At 40.4% G+C, this 23304-nt stretch overlaps 1 protein-coding gene across 1 annotated transcript in view; it reads left to right on the top strand.

Moving 5' to 3' along the window:
* The window catches only part of LOC145389776 (intermembrane lipid transfer protein VPS13D-like), a gene marked incomplete at its 5' end in the record, with an annotated part of 131135 nt that overhangs the window by 58661 nt on the left and 49170 nt on the right, over nucleotides 1–23304 (top strand). Inside the window, 8 exon segments of the mRNA XM_080264940.1 lie at nucleotides 2192–2328; nucleotides 4241–4586; nucleotides 6145–6329; nucleotides 7702–7861; nucleotides 9459–9711; nucleotides 14226–14406; nucleotides 19287–19457; nucleotides 22249–22723. Coding sequence (XP_080121066.1) covers nucleotides 2192–2328; nucleotides 4241–4586; nucleotides 6145–6329; nucleotides 7702–7861; nucleotides 9459–9711; nucleotides 14226–14406; nucleotides 19287–19457; nucleotides 22249–22723 — 1908 coding nt within the window.

Raw genomic sequence — 23304 nt, 5'->3', positions numbered from 1 at the left:
CACATTTTTCGTGGATGGCATAGCGGATGTCATCCAGATTCATGCTCGTATATCTCTCAAACAACAGTTCATCATAGTTCACATGGCTGAACCACCTATTTCTGTCATTATATTAGACCTTGCACATACTTAACCTACTACCTTTTATCTATGTATTAGGCAACCTGTCCCTCAGTAACAGTACATTTCAGTGTATCTGTTCTTATTTCATTGCATTTATACTCTTGTTGAGCTGCCATCTTCATTGCCCATTTTTTGCAGTCATACAGCATCGCAGTTGCTCAGGTAATGCAAGTTGTGTCTGTTCAGCTTGCCATTTAAGTACAGGAAGAGCCCTTTAGTTGTCCAAAAGGGCAGTAACTGCCTAAACTTTTTCCAACCACATCTGAGTCCTGCTGTGATGAGTTCCAGTGTTTGTACCAGTACTAATCGTGTGACTAGGTTTACAAAATTTATCATCAGCTCTAAATATTAGGTCACCAGCATGTTGAAGTGCCCCAGGTAGTCTGAACTGTCCCTGAATTTCCATGATGAATCCTTAGAAACCATAATACCTGTGTATAAAAAGTGACTTCAGAACAACCATAGATGTGCATCTACTTTTACTTCAGAATCATCAGTTTGTACATGACACTGTCCACCGTATCTGCTTCTCCAGCCTACTTACATTAATAATAATAATAATAATAATAATAATAATCTGGCCTTTTGTTTCTCAAAAGCGCCAGTTTATCCTTTGGGAATTCACTATCCCTCGACACACATACATTATTTTTACAATTACAAGAATTGTGATATTTCTCATTTATCATACAAGCTACATCATATGTACACAAAAGTGGCAATAATTAAACCTATAAAAATCATCCATCATAGTACCTCTCTCCAGGTCATAGCATTTTGAAAAAAGAAAGGCTTTCAGCTGTCTCTTAAAGGATTCAACAGTAGAGAGTTGTCTTATGGACAGTGGCAATCTGTTATATAATCTAGGGGCTCTATACACAAAAGAACGATCAGTACAATACTACCTGGGATAAACCCGGGTAGTGCCACCCCCGTTTGTGTCACCCTAATGTAGGAGAAAAGAAAGAAAGAAAAAAAAAACACAAAGAACAGAAATGGAGAAAAACAGGGTGTCTGCGAGGTCACCACGAGCAGGTGGGGTACAACTTGGTTACCCTTCTAGGAAAGGTAACCCAAACTGAGGTGCCGCAAAAGTGCTGAGATGGTATTGACAACTTTTCCCAATTCAAGCTTTATAGCACCAGCAAATACGTCACTTAGGCAAGACCTCATTGGTTATGATACTGCCACTGCACAATACTTGAGCAGCTATATGCACCAAAGAAAATCTGGTGCATATAGTTGTTGAAATATTTGTTGTTGTTGCCCCAGGTTCATCTGAACATAACCCAGTGAAATGCAGGTTGAAATTGCCTTTCTCCTGTAGTCCATCGTCCTCATTTTGGGGAATAGGAGGTTAGTTGGGAGTGTTCATACAGCTTTGTTGATGCCACTGCATGAAGGTATCCATCTCCAGTCCCAATTGTTGTATTAATGTTGGCTATTAATATGCATACTCTCAGATATCAACCTCGGCATTTATAATATGCATACCTCTTAGCTATCAGCCTTGGTACTTATAATATGCATACCTCTTAGTTATCAGCCTCGGTACTTATAATATGCATACCTCTTAGTTATCAGCTTCGGTACTTATAATGTGCATACGGTACCTCTCAGTTATTGACCTCGGTACTTATAATATGTTTACCTCTCATTTATCAACCTCGGTACATATCATGTGCATATCTTTTGGTTATCAACCTTTGTACCTCTCAGTTATCAACCTCAGTACTTACAGTCTTTGTTATTCTTTTAAATGAAAGAGCATATTTTTAATTCCGTCAGTTCTAGGATGTAATTTACATTTTGTTCTTCCTCATACCAGGCAATATTATTCAGCTAAAAACAGTATCCTGGTAATGAGGACATTACATTAACCCCTCCAGTAAGAAAAGAAAAAAAAAGGTAGGGGGGATCTATCCTAAACTGAATAAAATATCTGGAGATAGCAAGAATAATGTAAGAATGATGCCTTAAAGCTGAAGTGGTTGAAGAATTTGTATTATCCGTACAGTCATGAAAGAACCATTGTTATTAAAGCCTGTGTCTCTTTACCCCTGGCCAGGTTCCTTCTCTATACCAAGCATGTGCATTGAGCTGCGAGGTGATGTGGGTGAAAGGGATAAGCCTCTTGTTAACCTGCTATTAGAGGACATCAGGGCAGCTTATGAGTCCTCCGAGCCCTTCAAGACTCGTACACAGGTGGGGATACAAGCTGCCATGATCTTAGTTTAAGTTCTCGGTAGATTAGTAGTTGCCAGTACCATATTAAACTTCTTAATTATTTTTATTGTTAAAGTATTATAACTTTTTTAATTTGTGTTATCCATCTGTGGATCTATTTTTCTGTAATTGTTTTAGTAATGAAAGGCAAATAGAAAACCTGAAATTTTATCACAAGTTGTTAAGGGTTATTGCTTGTATCTTTGTTTTTTCCTTTTAGGTTTTATAACATTCAGTGCTCTTATGCATATAGATACAACTTTATGTATGTAGACGCAACTTTATTTATGTAGATGTGACTTTATTTGTGTGCAGGCAGGAGGAGAATAGTCAGAAGTACAGTATATGGAAGATGAGTGTTGTTTGTTTGTTTGTTTTCTGTCTAGGATGGTGAAGAAATGGAAAATCTATCTATCTATCTATCTATTGCCAGACGCCTCAATCCCGTTTGGGGTGGCCACAAACAAATCGCCTCCAAGTCGCCCTGTCCCCCGCCATTTCACTGCCATGCTCCCAACTCACACCCCCCTCTCTCATTATCCTATCCACCCCATCCCTCCATCTCATCCTCGGCCTCCCCCTCCCTCTTCCCCCCTCCACCTCACTCACATACACTCTCTTCGTCAGTCTTTCACCCTCCATGGAAAATGTGAGTGCAATTAGGTATATGGGTACTGTGATGAGTAAGGATGAAAGTTTGGAGGATGAAATGCTTGAAAGGGTACAACAGGGAAGAAAGCTTGTTGGTTCTTTGAAAGCAGTGATAAGAAATAAGGAAGTAAGCTTGGAAGTAAAAAAGTCACTGCATGATAATATTGTGATTCCAACTCTGTTGGACCTTGTTGGAAGGACACAAGTCAAGAGAGTGAGTAGTGGAAATGAGTTATTTGAGAGAAGCATGTGGAGTTACATGGAGAGACAGTCTGGCAAATGAAGAAGTGAAGGAACATGTGAATGTGGATGTGATAGAAAGCATTAGGAGAAATACATTGAGATAGTGTGGCCATGTGGAGAGGATGGAGAGTGAGAGACTAATGAGGAGAGTGTGTGTGGGGGTGAGATGGAGGTGGGAGAGGGAGAGGGAGACTGAGGATGAGATGGAGGGATGGAGTGGAGTGGTATATGACAGAGGGGATGTGTGAGTTGGGGGGAGGGTATCATCATGGCAGGGGACAGGGCAACATGGAGTTGATTTGTTTATGGCCATCCCCTTCAGGATTAAGGCATGTGTCTGTAGATAGATAGATTGTCTTTTACTTTAGCTGGACCTTGCACTTAACAGATACAGCGTTCTTTGTGGAATGAAATACGGGCAGGAGGAGGAAAATTTAACCGTTTCACTGTAGTATTGTCTTTTGTACTGTGCTTTATTCTCCAGATGGTTTTATTGAGCTCAGGAGATACTGTTAGTATATTAGAGGTTAGCTGTGGCTTTTGTCAATCTTCAAGTATGAGAGGTCTTCATAGGTTGACTAAAATCATCTGGATGTAGCAGCAATAAACCAAAAACAAGAGCAGTCCGAGATTGCACACCTCCTCCAAGGAGGAGATGTTATCTTGTAATTTTTGTGCAAGCATTGCAGGTATTATTTATCAAGTTAGAATTTAAATTGTTGAAATTGCCACTATCCCACCATCATAAAGAATCCATTAAGAAGTTCACGGATCCGGATGATGACCTGGATCACCACCAAAATCTAATGGATTGTTCCTTGGGCCATGCCCTACCCTTCCAAAATGAATTCAGCATAATCCATTCATAACTTATTGAGTAATCTTGCTAACAGACAAACAAACCAACATTGGCAAAAACATAACCTCCATGATGGAGGTAAAAAAAAAAAATCACAAGAATGAAGGGGTTAAAAGTATGCACTGTTCCCCCAAACAGGTGACATTACGATCATTGATTATGGAGGACAAGCAGCAGTCTGACCCCCAACACAGGTACCTGATGAAGTCAGAGTCATTTGTACCTGAGACAGCATCATCAGGTCAGCATCATCCCCATAAGGATTGGCTCCATCCATCAACAGCAGAGCATCATCCATCATCAACTTATTTCCTCTCAGATGGGCATCAGATGCCACAATTTATCTCATCATCCTGCCCTGAGCTCAACCAGGCACCCCCCACACGATTCATCTCCTCCTCCCTCCCCAGTCAGCTCAAACTGGAAAAACCTTTCTTCAAGGCTCAGCAGAAGCCATCAGCACCTCTTTGTGGCTTTATTAGAGGTAAGTTTGTGGGCTCCTGGGCTTTGGTTCCTTCTTCCTTGCATTAAAAAAAAAAAAAAAAAAAAGTTGACATGTTGGTTGTTATATCATGTAGCTGCCTTGGTTTGCAGTCTACTTTTTAGAGAGAGTTAAGTCCCTCACACATATACATAATTATTAATCAGTCATAGGGCTTGTCAACATCAGCAGAGTTCTTAGGTTAGTGCCGATAAACTTTGTCTGAATACCATTATTGTTTATCACTCTTGTAATATATAAACGAAGAAAAGGATCATTGATGCTCGTTCAGAGTTGGAGTGAAAATTATTACGCACTTGATTATCGTATAGGCCTTGTCACTTTCCTGCTACTTGAGATGATAATGAAACAGATTAGTAAGAAACTTGCAGCTGTTCTGGCTCTAGGCTTATCTAAATGTGAACCTGGTGGGCTTCAGATTGAAGTTGCCTTTTTCCTGTAGTGCGCCATCCATCATTTGAGGGGATGGGGAGGGAGTTAAGGGACATTTGTATAACTAGGCTGCAGACCCACCTGGTTATTTCAGTCCCACCACATGAAGGAATCCCTCTCCAGCTCCAAGTCATATTGTTCCTGTAACATACGTATATGCAACACGATTGGCTTACAGTATCATTATTTTCTATCTCCTTGTCATCAAGAGTCATTTGTTTCTGCATGAAGAGCATTAGGGCCTTGGACTATGCTACTTAGTCCCAACATTTAAAGCCAGAGTTTCCAGTCAGGTTTCCCTGAGTGGTATTACTTGAGCAATAAACCCCAATCACTCATTGAAATCAAACCTCCTGGGCCAATCTGGTTGGAGTTCCTTAACTCACTAGACCACCAGGCATCTACTTGGTTATATGGTTACCACCTCATGTAGGAGACAGTTTCAAGGCTGCAAGAAGACATTTGGTTGGCTCTCCCTTAGTGCAGAGCTATCTGAAGGTAGCATTGCATCAAGTGAATGGATGGTGGACATCACCACCTAACACCTGCTGTATTATATATGCAGATATATATATATATATATATATATATATATATATATATGAAATCTTGCCCCAGTATTTCAGGTGGAGGTAGCAGACATGCAACAAGGTCTGTGGGATAATATGCAACAATAAGCACACACTTCCAATCATATTTTGGCCTGTATGTTATTACAATAGAATGTGTGCTTCTTTTTTTTTTCTCATACGGTCAGTCCTTAAGCCTAGGTTATGTACTGATGTAATTGTATCTTAAGTGGTGCAGTGTTAAGCAAGACATGCTTTTGATTCATGATGGAGGGGTTAATATCACAAAGAAACATTCATTTCTGACCTTAAAGCAACATAAGAACAAGAGCAGCTTGAAATGACGAACAGATATTACCATAATTCATTAGAAGCCTATTAATGAAACAGTTTGTTGTGAAGCAGCTTTAGAATCACAAGCAAATTTAAATGAAGAATAAATGTTAATTCATCAACGTCTTCATAATGAATCGATATTAAAGGGAAACAGCTTTAAATGAGGAGTAACTATATGGTAGTTCTTTTTATCCATTGTGCAGGACTGCCGAGCCAGGGTGTACACCAGAGTCACAGCAAAACTGGAGGGAGTACAAAGAGTCCTGCCACACCCCCTCCCTCCCCTACTCCCCAGGACGACCCTCACCACCACTCCAACACTCTCGTCACCATCACCATCTCAAACATTGACAGGCACTGCCCAGAGTTCTACAGTAAATATGATGGGGTGAGGCTTAAATACACCTCTTGTTTTGTTGCCTTAGACACGTTTTCAATGGTATAAGTTTGATGTTACTATGTAGAATCATCTTAAGGCATGCTTTAGCAAATAACAATAAAAACAGAACATGATTAAGCCATTGTTTAACTTATGGTGGTGTAAATAGGATGATCTTGCTGTAACCCATTGTTCATCTGGGGTCCCTTCATCTGAATAACTCAGACTAGCAGCAGTGAGAATGAACATGCCTAAGTAACAGGGGATAAATACAAAGTGGTAACATTTTTTCACATAGTACTCCCTTCAAGATATAGGAGCCCAAGACTAGGCCACGGTAGTTGAGTATATTTAAAGGTAGATGACCAGACTATTTCTGCTGCTGACATTTCCAGTTCCACTGCTGGTATTTCTACTCCTGCTGCTGATATTTCTACTCCCACTGCTAATATTTCCACTCCTACTCCTGGTATTTCTACTCCCACTGCTAATACTTCCACTCCTACTCCTGGTATTTCTACTCGTACTGCTGGCATTTCTGCTCCCATTGCTGGTATTTCTACTCCAACTGCATTCATTTCTACTCCCACTGCTGTATTTCTACTCCTGCTGCTGGTATTTCTGCTCCCACTGCTGGTATTTCTACTCCCAGTCCTGGCATTTCATAATCAAGCAACCTTTAGTTGAACTTGTGCAAGGCTGTCACTCTGATTATTAGAAAAAAGAAAAAAACAAGGAGATGGACCCTTTTCAGCTTGGCAGTTGACAGAATGGCTATATTCCACTGGTGTTTTTCAAGTGTATTCAAAAAGAAAAATAATTAAATGTGGATGCAGTATTTTGCCGAAGAGATGAAGCTGAGAAATTTGAAAATCTTACAAAACATCAACTGTACCATAGCCAACACAAGTACAGGGATTGTGGAAGAGGGAACAGCATCATTTTTATATATGTTTAAGTGATGGGTCAACAAGGCTGACACATTCAAAATATGAAACAGTGCCTTTCAGCAAACACCTCATTGCTTCCTTTGTGATGAATACATTAATGGATGAAAAATTTAGCTTTGATTTTTTTTTTTTTTTTTTTTTTTTTTTTTATATCTCTGAAGGCTGCTGAAATTAATGGGTAATTAAATTGAGCTCCAGTATGTTGTTTTGGCTGAGAGAGAGAGTAATCAGACTGAGCTTTATAACACTTTTGGTTGAGGTAGAGAAGGAGAGAGAGAGGGAGAGAGTAATCAGATTGAGCTTTATAGCATTGTTTTGGTTGAGAGAGAGAGAGAGAGAGAGAGAGAGACTGCAATGATTTATAGTAATGGTAAAATGTAGTGACAATCAGAGTGATCATAGCTTACTCAGTGCTTTGCTTTTGTGTTCAGACCCACCGCTTCATTGACGTGGACTTCAACAGCTTGAACACCGTTGTTAACGTTCCTTCGTGGGTGATGGTATTGGATTTCTTTAGCACTGAAGACCATGATGACCTCGACACCTCACCATCACCACAACACTCAGCCAGCACCACACTCAGCCCTCCCAGTCACTGTAGTAAAGGTTTGTGTCTGCTCTTATACATATTTCACATTAACTTGGTATAAAATTGCCATCTTCCAGTCTCTCTTGTAAAGGTCTGTGTCTGCTTTCATACTTTCTTCATATTAACTTGCCATCTCCCAGTCTGTCATAAATTGCCATCTCCCAGTCTGTCATAAATTGCCATCTCCCAGTCTGTCATAAATTGCCATCTCCCAGTCTGTCATAAATTGCCATCTCCCAGTGTCCTTAGTATAGGAGGTTTGTGTCGGCTCTTATACTTTTTTCACATTAACTTGGCCTAACATTGCCATCTCCCCATCTTGAATGTAGATTTGTAGCAATAGATTAATACTAGTATATGTTGCTAAACCCTTTGTACTCTAACTTGCCCTAAATTTGCCATCTCTCCTTTGTGAGTTCTGAGCTTTAGTAATAGAAAAACACTAGAATATGATGCTTGTCACAAAGCAGTGCTATGAAAGGATATGGAGTTGGAGTTGTGGTATTATCATTTTCTGACCCTGAGCTATGTGAAATAAGCTGTAAATAGACAAATATCTGGGCCAGGTTAAGGTAAAAAGAGTATAGTCACAAAGAGGTGCTGTTGAAAGGATATAGTCATAGTACTGTAATCCCTCGATTATCTGACGTAGTAGAGCCAAAGGCATGTCCGAATTTGGACGAAATCTGGATTCATTCATCATCTAATCCAGTGTTGCCCGAGGAGGAGCATGGGATCCTGGGGCTAGGCAATTCGGTCCTGACATTTGAGATGAAAGTGACCAGCCTCACTAATCCCTAAGTTGCATTACGTGAGCAATAACTCCCAATGACCCCTTGGATGACTCAGGGACTTCATTGGTGAGTGAGTGAGTGTATGACTCATTTCACTGTGCACACTGTTGACTTGTTCTTCTATCATGTTTTTTCTTGCTCTGGGGATGATGATGATGATTGTTATGATTATTTTACTGGGGTTAAAGGTTATTGTTGTTGTTGTTTATTGTTATTGTTGTTGTCGTCATCATCCCAGGCTCACCTGGATGCGAACCTGGTGAGCTGAGGTCCACCATTCTCCGGTCTTCAGAGGATAGCAAAGATATTGAATAATGTTTGTATAATTAAACAATAAGGCTGCCTAGTTAAATCATTGTCACCTTAGTAAGGTGTCCTTTCCAGGACAGGTGTCAAAGGATTAGTAATATAGTAATCGTCTCTTGTGAAGTTAGAGTTAGGATTCCATGGGTTTGAATGGTGAGTGAAAAAGTGATTGACCGATTTAACTGGACATCCTGTTGATCAGTTCTCCTGCTATCATTTAATCTTTCCATAATTTTTGGACATCGAGGGTAGGGTTGTGAGAGTCAGACTAAAGAAGATCTGGGATGAAGTCATAGAGTGTGGCTTCAGGGATAAGGAACTGAGTAGGGAGGCTGTCAAAGATTGAGCATCATGGAAAACTACCGTCAGGTGACCAAGGTCGTCGCATGCAAGAAGGTTCTAGTCTTTATAAACAATATGAGCCACACATTACAAACCCCTCCCTATCCTTAGATGTGAAAAGGCCAAGGTAATGCTGATACTGAATCTCTTATTACAGGTGTAGAAGAAGTAAACACAATAGTGGAGGTGCAGGTGCGATCACTGAGCCTGACTCTGAATCACACGTGGCAGGAGTTGGCATGTGCAAGAGTGTCCCAGGTGTTGGTACGCTCGGTGGGGTCGGGGGGCAACCTGACCCTCACTGGACGCCTGGGATCACTGACGCTCACTGACACCACGCCACATGGCCACCTCTACTCAGAGAAGTTTTTGACGGCTGGATCAGAGGCTATGACATTCCAAGTTTTCAAGTGAGTAGTGGACTGTTAAGATATATGATTTGCATTGTTTTCATTTTGAAGTTTCTGATCTGTTAACATCAGTTTTACACTTAAGGTTGTTCCTAATTCACAGCACAGTAGACCCCGGCTATAATGGACCTTGGTGTAGAGGATATCAGATTTAACGGACACTACGAAGATTGCCAAACTTCCATCAGCCATAATGAACTCTGCCCACTAACCCACGGATTGCGCAGTTACCTTTTTTTATCCCACCTCATGGTGTGCAAAAAATTAATTATTTTTTTTTTTTTTTTTTTTTTTTTTTTTTTTTTTTTTTTTAACTTGAATATAAATATCCAGGGCATCATCTGGTGTAAAAAAAAACATTATCTTTCTCTCTCCATTTTTGCGTAGAGCCATGCGTAAGTTTACGTATGGGAGTAGTGAAAAAATAAAAAAATAAAAATGTTTTTGTTTATTATAAACTTGAAGATAAACATCCAAGGCATCATCTGGCGTAAAGAAAAATATCTCTCTCTCTCCGTCTTTGCGTAGCACCATGCATAAGTTTGCGTGGGGGTCGAGTTGTTTACAGTGATGCATGGCCAGCACAGCCTGAGATGTGGCTCGCAACGCAGCACTATCCAGCCCGAGCTGTGGCTTGCAACCCACGGGTTGAATATAATGCAGTGGGTCACTATACATATGTTTCCAACCCTTTGTACTCAAACCTGGCCTGAAATTGCCCTCTCCCCATCATTTTTACAGAGTTCTAATAACAAGCTGCATATAATAATATTGTACTAGTTATAAGGAAGTGCTGACAGAGATGTGAAATAAGCTGCAAAAGGACAAAATTATGGACCAAGTTAGTGTAAAGTGAGTATAGTTTTCATTTTTAGTACTGTAGCTACTAGAATATGCTCTTGTGCTCATTTATTTTCAAACATGTGCTTGAAATCCACCTCAGGGGGGCGGGGACTCAGATATAATGAGCTATCAGCTTTATTGGATCAGGCTTCCCCCCAGTTAGCCCCGTTATAGCGAGAGTCTACGGTACAATATAATTTTGAAACTAAGATTTTGCTTTTATCCTTTTTGGGGGGCCAGAAATATTTGTCATTGGGATCGTAATGGTTTGACTACATATATCCTAGACATACACTGAGGACTGTTCATAGGTAAGTGAATCAGTGCGATGTATATAAAAAAAAAAAAAAAAGAGAGAGAGGGAAAGAAGGTGATAAGGGTGGGATTACAAGCTTGGTAACCACAAGATCATAATTCATAGCCAGGGAACTCACCCATAAGCACAGTATACACAGTCCAAGTCCAGGGTGAGATTCTCATGTTGTTACAGATTTGATTATTGTAAGTGTTTTTAAGAGGATAGTGGTAGGTGGGGACGCTTACCATCCACTCACTATTCTCTCTCTCTCTCTCTCACCCACTTCTGCGAGGAGTAGGCTACCAGGAAAAGAATCTTGCTCGAGAAGAGAATGTAGTGCTGCTCTCGGGTGCCTGCCCTTTCCTCTCTTCTTTCCTTCCTTCCTCTTCTTTCTTTCTTTCCTTCATTCTTTCTTGTTCCTTCTGTCTGCGGGTGACTCTACATTGAGTGACAAGCCAAATGATTTCCTGTACACCAGGAAACCATTTTCTATGCTGGGTGGTAACTATATAACCAAATTATGGCATGTGGTGGTTTAGTAGGTAATGGGCCAGTGCACTGAATGGTCCTGCCATCTGGTGGGAGTCTGTGAACTTCTCCCAGAAATATGTTTTGTGGGTTTCAAAGATAAATTTTTCTATGCACTTTCATGTAGTTTCCTCAAATCACAGAATTTTTCAAATGCCTTCGACATTCATGCTATTGGTGTGTAAGTGGCATTAGAAGAAAAAAAAAATCTTAAAACAGGAATCATCATGTCCATGGAATTAACTTGGTTCATTTAACATCCCATATAATTGGTATAAGACTATAACATGGTAAATATATGGGGAAATGCTTTCATGCACAATTTTGCCGTATTTTGAAATTCGCTGCCGGAGCAATGTATGACATGTTTTCCTGGTTGCTCTTCAGTCAACACCCACATGGCGTCTCCCACAGCCTACAACGTTTGGCATTCATCTTTGGTGGAAACCTGGCCCATCCTTTCACTTGTTTCATGAATGGGTGCTGGTCTGCCTTGAAAGTTGAATTTGATTTGCAGTCAGCCACGGTGCAAAGTTCATCATTTTGCTAACTCTTCTTGTTGTCAGTGCCACACAACCAAGTCATCCCATTACTGACGCACCTCACCAGTCTCTTGTTTGTGTACAATCTTACATGTGCCAGAGCCAAGTACCGAATGGAAATGTCGTGTGGCGAATTTATCCATATCTTTCATCATTGTTTTTTAAGAAATGGAATTCTTAATACCCATATTCAAATTATTTACTCTCTTTATACATGCATGAAGGCAATATTTCCACGTAAACCCTCTTTAATACATCCCTAGAAATCACCTGATAGACAGGAGTAGAACATACGTTTGAATACTATTTTTTTCCCAACCCATCTTCTTTATAAGGCCATGAATATTGTAGAACCTTTAGTTTTGTTGGTGTAAACCTGATGTTCAATGTAATAACACTCAATTTTAGATGGCTTTGGGTAGAATAACATCAAATATTGGTAGCAGTAACCCACACACCTGCAACAGGTGCATCTGGGAGAAGTTCACAGACTCCCACCAGATGTCAGGACCACTCAGTGCACTGGCCCATTAAAGCGCTCCAGTCGGCTTGAGCCAGTGCAGGTTTATATCCAAGGGGTGGTTGGGGTTTATTGCTTTTGTAATGCCACTCAGGGATGAATGAGACTGGTCATTCTCATCTTTAATGTCAGGAACAACTTGCCTAGCTGTGGACTTTTATGCCCCTCATGGGGCCACACTGGATTAGATGATGAATGAATGGATGAATGTTTTTAAGAGGAATGAAGTCATGAAGTGTTTGGTGAGGCTGAATGGTCAGAGAATGGAGAATGTGAGCAGTCTAAGTAGTGTGATGAGCAGTGATGGGGGTTTAGGTTGAAGTTCAAGAAGAGTACAACTGGAAAGGAAGGTTGAAGGTAAGTAGAGGATAGTGAAAAGGAATTGAGAGGTAAGTATGGAAATAAGAAAGTTGTTGCGCAGTTGTGAAGTGAAGTTTGGACTTAGCAGGAAGGACACAAGTCAAGAGTGAGGGGAGTAGAAACTATCTATCTGAGAGGAGTGTGTGGAGTTTCGTGGAGAAACAGGCAAACATTTGAGGAAGTTGGGGTGTGTTGTGGTGTTCAGACGGGTGTGCTGGAAAGTTATGAAAAATACCCTGAGATGGTTTTATCATTTTGTAGAAACTGAGAGTAAAAGATTGACTAGGAGAGTGTATGTGCATGAAATGAAGGGGAATGGAGCGGGGCACAGACCAAAGATGAGGTTGTTGGATGGGATAGAGGTATATGAATGAAGGCGGAGAGAAGGCAGCCTGATAGTAGAGGACAAGGTGAGGTGGAGGCTAGTTTTTTGTGGACACCTTCCATGGGATTGAGACATCTGGCCACAGATAGATAGACAGATAGAGAGAAGTATTAATTACACATCTGACAATTGCATTTACCAACAGTTTCCAACAACTTTTTAAAGAAGAAGTTGGGTGGTGAAGTTATGTGGTTCTGCTGTCTGTCCATCCATTATCCAGTCCAGCATTGCCCCGTCAAGAGCATTAGGACCTGGTGCTAGGCAGTGTAGTCTAGACATTTAAGATGACAAGGATCAGTTGCTTGTCCCTTAGCATCATTACATGACCCACAAACCCCAACCACCCCTCAGAAATACTCTTTTGGACCACATGTGGTTGGTGCATCATAACTTGCTACACCATCTGTGATGTAAAAATTATATGTGGCCACCAGTACTAGTATATTATACCAGTACACATCTCCAAGGCTTACCCTTAATATCCCTGTGTCCATAAGAGAACTGTTCCATAAAGGAGTTCTGTGGCATGTCAGTAGACAGACATCATTTGCACTTTGGTTAATTCCATTATAGGGATTGCATAATAGCATTAATGGTTTGAGGCATTAAAAGAAGGAACTTCAGTCTGTGGTAGACAGTTGAAGCCATGAGTTGCGTTGTAAACCCACCATCAAGAGAGGTCTTCATAAATTCCATAAATCTGATGACATATTATTTAGTTTATTCATGCTGTCTTTAGATGATTTATTCAGCTTAGGAGAGCACTCTTGTATTGAAAGGGATTACTAATGCCATTAGGTGACCAAGGCCAATGCATGCAAGCATGTTGGAGCCTTTAAAAACAAAAGGAATAGCTAACCTCTGAAATGTGAAAAGTCTCCCAAAAATGAATACAGTTGTCTGACAGAAGCAAGGAAAAAGACAAAATCATCATGATATTAAAGGGGTTAAGCTGAGTAAATGTTAAGAAATGTTACCCAACAAAAGATAATGATTTTGTCTGTACTGTTGTGTACTAATGTGAGGTGGTTTTGTCAGGTATGGGCACGATGACCCTGGAATGCTGCGAGAGTGTGACATGCGTGTGAAGCTGAAGATGTCGTCAGTGATGTACGTCCACACCCAGCGCTTCTCCTTGGCTCTAACACAGCTGGTGCAACAGTTCACGCAGCTCAGAGACATTGTGTCATGCTGGAGGGCAACAACGGCTGGAATTAAGGTCAGTTGTGATATGCAGACAAAGTTGTTTTTATTGTATACTGTTGTTCAGTAACGTAGCCCATGAATCTGTATAATAGTTATGCTGTACTTTTTTAGGTATTTTAGGTATTTGCTGTATTGAGACGGTGAGTGTGGCAGTGATTGTAGCATATGCACTGTGTGAGGACTGGAGTGAGAGAGAGAAAGACAGGTTTTGGGATGAGCTGGATGAAGTAGTGGGAGAAATGCCCAGGAGCTATAAAATGATCTTAATGGGGGATATGAATGGAAGAGTAGGCGCTGGTCTTGAGGATGACATAATGGGTTATTATGGAGTACCAGAAAATAATAATAGGAAGCAACTAAAGGATATGTGTCAGGAGAGGAGGTTGTTCACTTGTAACTCGTACTTAAAACACAAAGATGCACATAAATATACATGGTATAGAGGGAACGGGGATCGTGTTGAAAGAAGCCTGATTGATTACGTGCTCGTAGAGAGGTCAGTGATGGGAATGGTTGCTAATACAAGGGCCATGAGAGGACAATGTGGAGGTCTGTCAGATCATGTGATTGTGGTATGCAAGATCAAGCTGAGAGGAGTGAGGTGGATCGGGAGAGAGAGGAGCAGTCAGGGAGAAAGACTGAAAATTGAGAAGCTGAGGATCAAAGAAATGGCAGATGATTACAGGACCAAAGTAGAGGAGGAGTTAGAATCAGTGAATTGGAATGAATGGATTTGGACAGCCTGTGGAATGCACATAGGGATTGCTTAGTTAGGAATCCTAAAGCTGTGTGTGGTGTGGCAAGAGTAACAACAAAGAAGAAAGGTACTGCTTGGTGTGATGAGGAGGTTAAGAGAGCAGTGGAGGAAAAGAAGAAGTGGTTAAAGCGGTTACAGGATAGGGGTTCAGTTGAAATAAGAACTGAATATATTGAGAGCAAGAAGCACGTAAAGAGACTAGTGAAGAGGAAAAAGAAGGAGGTAAATGATGATATAGGAAGAAAAATGAATGCGAACTACTCTGAAAATAGGACGTCATTCTAGAAAGAGGTGCGAAAATGTAGAAGTAAAAGCGGAAAGAAATGTGATGGTGTGAAGGATGTACAGTAGGTGGTAAATTATTAACCCATGGGGATGAAGTAAGGACCAGATGGAAGGAATATTTTGAAAGCCTGATGAATGGTAGTAAAGAGAACAGAGTGTCTGTAAACATGATTGGTTTTGTGGGTGTGCAGAGGAGGAATGCAGTGCCAGGAGACGTGACACTCGCACAGGGGAAGAGCACTGTGAAGCGGCTGAAAAATGGGAAAGCAGCTGGGGTTGATGAGGTGTGTGCAGAGATATGTAAGTGTAGTGGAGAGAGTGGATTGAAATGCTAGTTGGAGATATGTAAGAAGTCATGGATGAGTGAAACTGTGCCTGCAGAGTGGAGAAAGACTGTGATTGTACCCCTGTACAGACATAAAAGTGAGTGAAGTGAGTGCAAGAATTATCATGGCTACGGCCACCCTTTGCGGGATTAGGGCGTCGGTCTATAGATAGATAGATAGATAGATAATTGTATTGAGTGTGGTAGGGAAGGTATATGGGAGAATTGTTATAGAGAAAGTAAGAGATATCATAAGTCCTAGTGAGTGATGAACAGGGTGTCTTTAAGAGTGGCAGAGGATGTGTGGATCAAATATTTGAAGTGAGACAGATAGCAGAGAAGATTTGTGAGAAGGACCATGAGGTGTTTATGGCATTCATGGATCTGGAAAAAGCATATGACAGAGTGGACAGAGAAGGATTATGGAAAGTTTGCGCATGTATGGGGTAGATGGTAAGCTGCTAGGTGCCGTCAAGAGTTTTAATGATGGTAGTGAAGCATGTGTAAAGGGTAATGGGCATCTACGTGAATGGTTCACGATCAGTGTGGGCGTGCGACAAGGTTGTGTGATATCCCCATGGTTATCCAATATATATATATGGATGGGGTGATGAGAGAAGTAAAAACATGAGTAATGGCAAGAGGGATGGCGTTGGTAATGAATGGTGATGGATGGAATATCTCAAATTTGTTGTATGATGATGATGCAGTACTGCTTGCAAGTACTGGACAAGAACTTGGTAGGCTAGTGAAGTGTTTTGCTGATGTGTGTGAGCATCATGCCTTGGGAGTAAATGTAGAAAAGAGTAAAGTGATGGTTACTGAGAGAGAAGATGACTCCCAGTGTGATGTTACAGTGAATGGAGAGAGACTGGAATTGGTGAGAGAGTTCAAATACCTTGGTACGTTGATAGAGAAGAGAGAAAAATATGCAAAAGAAGTTGAAAATAGAGTGACACAAGGAAGAAAAGTAGCTGGTGCTATGAAGGCCTTGATAAGAAACAGAGGCTTGAATGTTGCAGCTGCACGAGGCTTACATGAGAGAGTGTAAGTCCAACTTTAACATATGGATGTGAGACTATGGTGTGGCATGAAAATGAAAAGTCAGGAGTAAGAGCAGTGGAGATGGGACTGTTGAGGAATGTATGTAGAGTACAGAGGGTGGATAGGATATGAAATACTGTAATGTGATTTGTGAAAAATGTGGAGTGAGGAAGTCAGTGGACACCAGAATCAAAGCGAGTGTACTGAGATGGTATGGTTGTGTGGAGAGAATGGATAACAATAGAGTGGTGAAAAAGGTATATCTGAGTGAATTTGAAGGAGGGAGGAGGCAAGGTAGGCCAAGGAGAAGATGGAGAGATATTGTGGATGAGTGTGTGAGGAAGAGAGGTTTGGAAATCAGTGAGGCTAGGGAACTGACAAGAGATCGAGCTGGCTGGATGAATGTTGTGAGAAGTGCATGATCAGGGATTTTGGCACCCCTTTTTAACATGGCAGCATCCGGATTGACTCAATCGGATACGTTTATGTGAAGCTACAGATCATGGTGAATGTTTTTGGCGTATCTGATAGAGCCAGGATTCCAGGGGGCTTGAATGATGAGTGAATGGAAGAGTGGCCCATTGGATTGGGCAAATTTAGGCTGTCTGGACAATGCTACTCCTCACCCTGCGCTAGGATGGGAAAGGGGGCCTGGATGATGATGATGATACTGTATTATAGAGTAGTGTGAAGTTGTTTTTATTGTATGCTGTTGTTCAATAATATAGCCCCATGAATCCTGTCGTGGGCATTAACATGTTAATCGTTAATTCGTTATTAACAAAGCAAATGTTTTTTTAACGAGTTAAATCGTTAATTTGTTTTTTAACTTAACGGATTAGCAGTAACTTCTGCTAACATTTCCGTTGATCCGTTAATCCGTTAATTATGTCCTAAAACAGGTCACTTTAGGTCAGAAACGCTTTGAATTGACATTTAAATTGTCAAATTCATAGTGCCAAAGTTAGTGGTGAGTGATACCGTGATTCAGAAATCGATACGAATTTTGTGTGTGTGTGTGTGTGTGTGTATGTGTGTGAGATCTAAGTTCATATAAGTTATGTGAACTTAGATCTGAAGTTGTGAACCATCTGTTATATGATATAACAGATGGTTCACAACTTCACACAGGTTTCATAACGGCATACTTCGACCATGTTGCTGGAGAAAAAAAAAAATAGCAGGTCATAAAATGGTGAAAAATGAAATAAATTCCCATAATGAATATTTCAACTAGTCATATCACTCACTATCTGTAAATTATATGCATACCATGGATGTACTGACACTGTACTCATTTATACTCGATACTTGAACATGGTATTGATACTGCTGGGTTTAAGCATGATGTTGATAGTATCGACTCTAAGCCAACAGAATTTTGGAGTTTGAACTGTGGAGGGATCATACTCATAGATTCAGTTTCATAGTGGTGGCATCTCAGTCCAGTACATCTCAGTAGTCTGTAGTCGGCCAGGACAGAATGGATAGGCAGGAAAGTGAGGAAACTATTGTGGCTGGTGATGGTTTCATATGTAAAACTAGCGGATTAACAGATTAACAGTTAACCTCCATTAATTTTTGGCAGAATTAATCCAAATTAACTGATTAACTGTAACGAAGCTAATTATCTGATAAACGGATTAACGATTAACGAAGCTAACGTTTTTCATTAACTTGCCCACCACTGCTTGAATCTGTATAGTAGTTATGCTGTACTTTTATAGGTATTTCCTGTATTATAGAGTAGCAATGCCTGACACTGAAGTCTGAAAGCAACATTACCATCCCAACCAGTCTTCCTGCTTAAAGGACAGAATCAGGTAAAGAACCATAAACAAAGTGCACTTAATTAAAGCTGTTGTACAGATTGTCAAGTGAGACTGGCTACACATGCATACACAAATATGTGGTGGAGCTGAAAATTGTCACTACCTGACTGATGGGTACATTGTTGTGTGACCCATTGCATTGAGCAGTGTATTGTCATCTTTCTGTGCTTTCCCACTGCTATTTCTAGATCCTAAACACTGCATATGTACCTAGGAAGTAGGATTTGGATGAAGGTGATGCTTATGAAACTTTGATCCTCTATCACTGTTATTTACCATTAGAAAATTCTCAAAAGAAAGCACAGCATTGATGATAGCGATGAGTAAATTGCAGTCATACTGATCCTGATTTGTAGTACTGTATAAATATAAAACAATATGTATGGTAACAGAGCCAGTCCTTATTATATACCTGCTTTGGGTCATCATGCAGCTTTAGACTTGGCTAATGTAATCAAAAACCATTATGGGCAGAAAGCTAGCATACATCCTGGTAGTAGTTTATATGATACAGAAAATGTTTAGTTCACAGGCAATTCTCCTTACATGTACTGTAGTGCTATTGAACTGGCAGTATTTCATTGGTAAGTTGGTGATGGTGATGGGTATGCTGATGCAGTTTATTTACATTTTGTGTGTGTATTTTTTAGGTGTCAGACTTCAGCCGTGGATTACGTGTATCGTTGGACATTAGTGCTGGATCTCCAGTCATTTTCCTTCCCATGTCCTCCTGCTCACGCGACCTGCTGGTGGCTGAGCTGGGCAGCTTCACAATCACAAACAAATTCCTCTTGGCTGGTTCACAGGGTACCATTAGCCAGGTGAGTTGCTGCTTCACGGTTGATGATGAGAATGAGTAAAAAAGGACCTTATTGAATCATATAATCTTTACCTTAACCATGAACAGATAAGTCATGTTCATTTTTTTAAATTGTTATTCAAGAGCAACTTTCTGACATAGAAAACACCTTGCCTGGCCAAGCAGATGGCAAGTTATCACTCATGTTTTTTTTTTTTTTTTTAAGCCACAGCTGATGCCACTCATCAGTTTTTTTTTAAAAGCCACAGCTGATGCCACTTGAGAGTTTAAAAAATTGTGTGAAGTCATCCCAGTTGATGTAGAATGCAGTCAGCTGAAGTCTGTAACTCATTGACAGTATGAAGCATAATATTGGATCATTTGGTTTGATAGGTGGAGCCAAGAGCAAGAGATTTTATTGTTGAATGAATGGATGTGTGGCTTGTTTCAGTTTGCAGTCTCTTTACCATATAGTGTTCTACTTCTGTGCTGTTATTTTCCTATCCATTTATCCAACCAGTTTTGTAAGTGGGAAGTATGGTTAAGATGATGATGATAAATATTGCAGACTGGTTTTGAAAGATGATAATGATGATAATGAGTGTTTTTGTTGTTGTTGTCAGGTTCAGAGACAACGGAGGATAGACTGATGCTGCCTCGATCACATCCCAGGTAATGTCTGTCTTAATTTTGTCCTTTAGCCAGAAAAAAATAAAGTATTTTAGGTTGGACTGTAACAGTAAATGAGTAAAGAGCATGCTGTCCTCAACCCCATTATAACTCAAGGTTTTTTTCTGTATCTCGTGTGTTTACAAGCTGAAGTGTACAGAGATGACAGTGATTAGATGGACGTGTAGTGAGCTGAATGCGAGGCATGGGAGGAGGCTAGGTTTACGATTGAAGAATTGAGAGGAAGTTTGGGACTGGAGTGTATTGATGCTGTGATGAGGAGGGGTAGATTGAGATGGTTTGGGCATGATGAGAGGCTGGAGGATGACAGTTGGGTGCAAAAGGCGAGAAGTGTGAATGTCGTTGGAAGGGTTGTGAGAGGCAAACTGAAAATGACCTGGGACGAGGTCATAGAGGGTAACCCCAGGGATAAGGGACTGAACAGGGAGGCTGCCATAGATTGAGCAGCGTGGAGAGCCACCACAAGTTTAACAACCGTGCAGCATGTTGTAGCCTTTATAAACAATACGACATGACAGTATGATCAGCTGTGTTGGTACACATAAAACACACTTGAAATCTGCCATTTTATGATGGAGGGGAGCAGGGTGATATGGAGACAATTTGTTTGTAGCCACGCTCTCCTTGATTAATACATCCTGTTATATATAGATGAGATGGTTCTTACTCATTGTGTGCATTAACACCCGATAATGCAGTACACTAACAGTTGTGGAGGGTTGATGGGTTGGAGCATGGAAAGAGGATGCAGGGATGTGGGAGGGAACCAAGTGTATTTTGGGGGAAGCAAACAAAACCAAAGTGCCTTGAGCTTTGTCCAGTCCCTTCATTGACAGGTTTATATAATTAGTCTCAAATTCCATGACATCTTTAAATTTTATTCCTACTCTCCCCAGATCAATTCATTGAGCTTTGGAAAGACTTTTCTAACTAGATGGTTTAGTGGGTGATGTGATGTCTGCCCAGGTTTAAGTAAAAAACACTCTGGTTGAAATGATGTCATGATGTCATCATATTGAAAGATTAAGGGCATTCTTTGCTGTTGTTTTTTAGTGTTTTCTTGTTTGTAAGAAAAAATTATGATAATACAGATCTTGAATTTGGCTCTCTTTTATCTTTTGTTTTTTTGGGTTACATTTTTTTCTTTTCCCAGTCTGTGCAATGTTTATCCCACAGGCATTTTTGAAATGCATCTAAAAAAGAGACTACAGTATGTACCTGCCTGGATGGTTTGCCTGTGAGATGGAGTTGAGAACTTTGAAGGCTTGAATGATAATCAAAGTGGTTGTATGGAGGGGCATATGGTAAAGCTTTGCCACTTCTTTTTAAAACTGATAACTGACTGATAGACTCTATCTGAAGAGTGTATGTGAAGCACATCTTTTAAGAAAAAAAAACTTTCCCCAGTAGCTCAATGCAGATGGTAAGACATGTGAAGCAGAGACATGATCCTGGGATTTGTATGGTATTTCTGGCTCCTTTCACAAGGCATGTAGGTGATACATCTCCCTCTTATGTGCTTTCTTTTGTCTTGTTTTCTGGACCCTTCTTCACTCCATCTTTTGGTGGGAGAAGGTCAGGATAATGACAGTGATGATGATGACTGTTGAATGAATGAATGTGTAGTCTGTTTCATTGGTTGGTAACTCTCCAAGTGCTATTTCCAGTTCCTTGCCACTCTACTTATATTTAAGTTGGGAGGTAAAGTTTAGACAGTGATGCTGATATCTTTTTCCAGAACTTAAAATAACAAAACAGTACAACTCTAGTTAAATTACATGAAACAAGCACAAGCTAAACACCAGGTGGTGTACAGGTGTCCAGCACCAGTCAAGGTGCAGATTTTGTTAATTTAAAGCTCCAACAGGTGCCAGGAGGGTTTTTTTTTTTTTTTTTTTTTTTTTTTTTTTTTTTACAGTTTCACCTGAAGTTGAGGGTGTTTGCCTTGGCTTATGTTACACTATATTTTGAGAACTATGGTGTCTAACATCAAGCTTCTACATCTCACGGATGTTAGTGTGAGACAGGATTATTTCCTTTCTCTGTAACTTTAATATCAGTAACAGTATAGATACTTCCCTGCAATACTGCATTGTAATATTTTGTACCTTCATAGGTCTCAGGATGCCAGGTCACGATCACACAGCCAAAACCGTGATGTTGGATCCAGTCCATACCTGAGTGACTCTGATGCTGAATCTGACCCAAGGAAAGTGTCAGATGAAGCTAAACCTCACGAGTGTTTGTTGGATGTGATGAATATAAACTTAGTCAATATGGATATTTACACAAGTGCCAGAGAAACACAGGATAAGGTAGACTGGAGAGAGAAAGGACACGGGGGAGGAAGAGGGAGGGAAGGAAAGAGTGATGTTGAAAGGAAAGGCCAGAAGGACTCAGCAAGTGTGGGAAAGAAATACGATGAAAGAAGTAAAAGAAAACAGAGTTGGATGAGCTCAGAAGGTGAGAAGAATGGTGGTGTGGAGTGGCTGTTTGGTGCATTCCGGGTGGTGCGACAAGGCCCATCGCTCCTGCAGGATAAGTGTGCTCTCAGGCTGCAGGCGGAGAGGAACCTTGACGTAGCAATGAGTCATGCAGGTCAGTTTACCTTCTGTATTGGGTTTCAGTGGAGAGCATTTATACCCCTTTTACTTTGACTTGGCCTAAAATTTCCATCCCCATCTTGAATGCTGAATTGTAGGAATAGATTAACACAAAAAAATTATTCCAGTCACAAAGAACTGCTGTGGAAAGAATGCAGAGCTGTAGCATTATCTTTCTATCATTTAGCTAAATGAAATAGGCTAGACAAGGACAAAAATTTGGGCCAAGTTTGGGTGAAAAGGGCATAATTTCTTGCCTTAAATGTGTGGACTATGCAGGCTAGCCTCAGACCTCTATACATGCCTTCCATGTGGGACAATAAAAGATGGGGTAAGAGTTAGATCAGGTATGTTATGGTGTGAAGTTTTGAAAAGATAAGAGAGTTGGTAGACAGATTATTTGTGTTTTATAGTGTGGAATTTTTAAAAGAAAAGAGTTGAAAGATAGGTTATTTGTGTTTAATAGTATGGAATTTTAAAAAAGCAAAGAGGATTGACATGGTATAAAAAGGCATAGTTGAATGATGCATGAGGTTGCACATAGCAGCCAGTGACATGGCTTTACCCCACTAGCAT

Source organism: Coenobita brevimanus, unplaced genomic scaffold, assembly GCF_032717465.1.
Source record: "Coenobita brevimanus isolate Jiangsu-jjx unplaced genomic scaffold, ASM3271746v2 jjx.HiC_scaffold_2061, whole genome shotgun sequence".
Lineage (NCBI taxonomy): Eukaryota > Metazoa > Arthropoda > Malacostraca > Decapoda > Coenobitidae > Coenobita > Coenobita brevimanus.
Note: the sequence above shows the minus strand (reverse complement) of the source record. Positions and strands in the feature narration are given on the sequence as shown.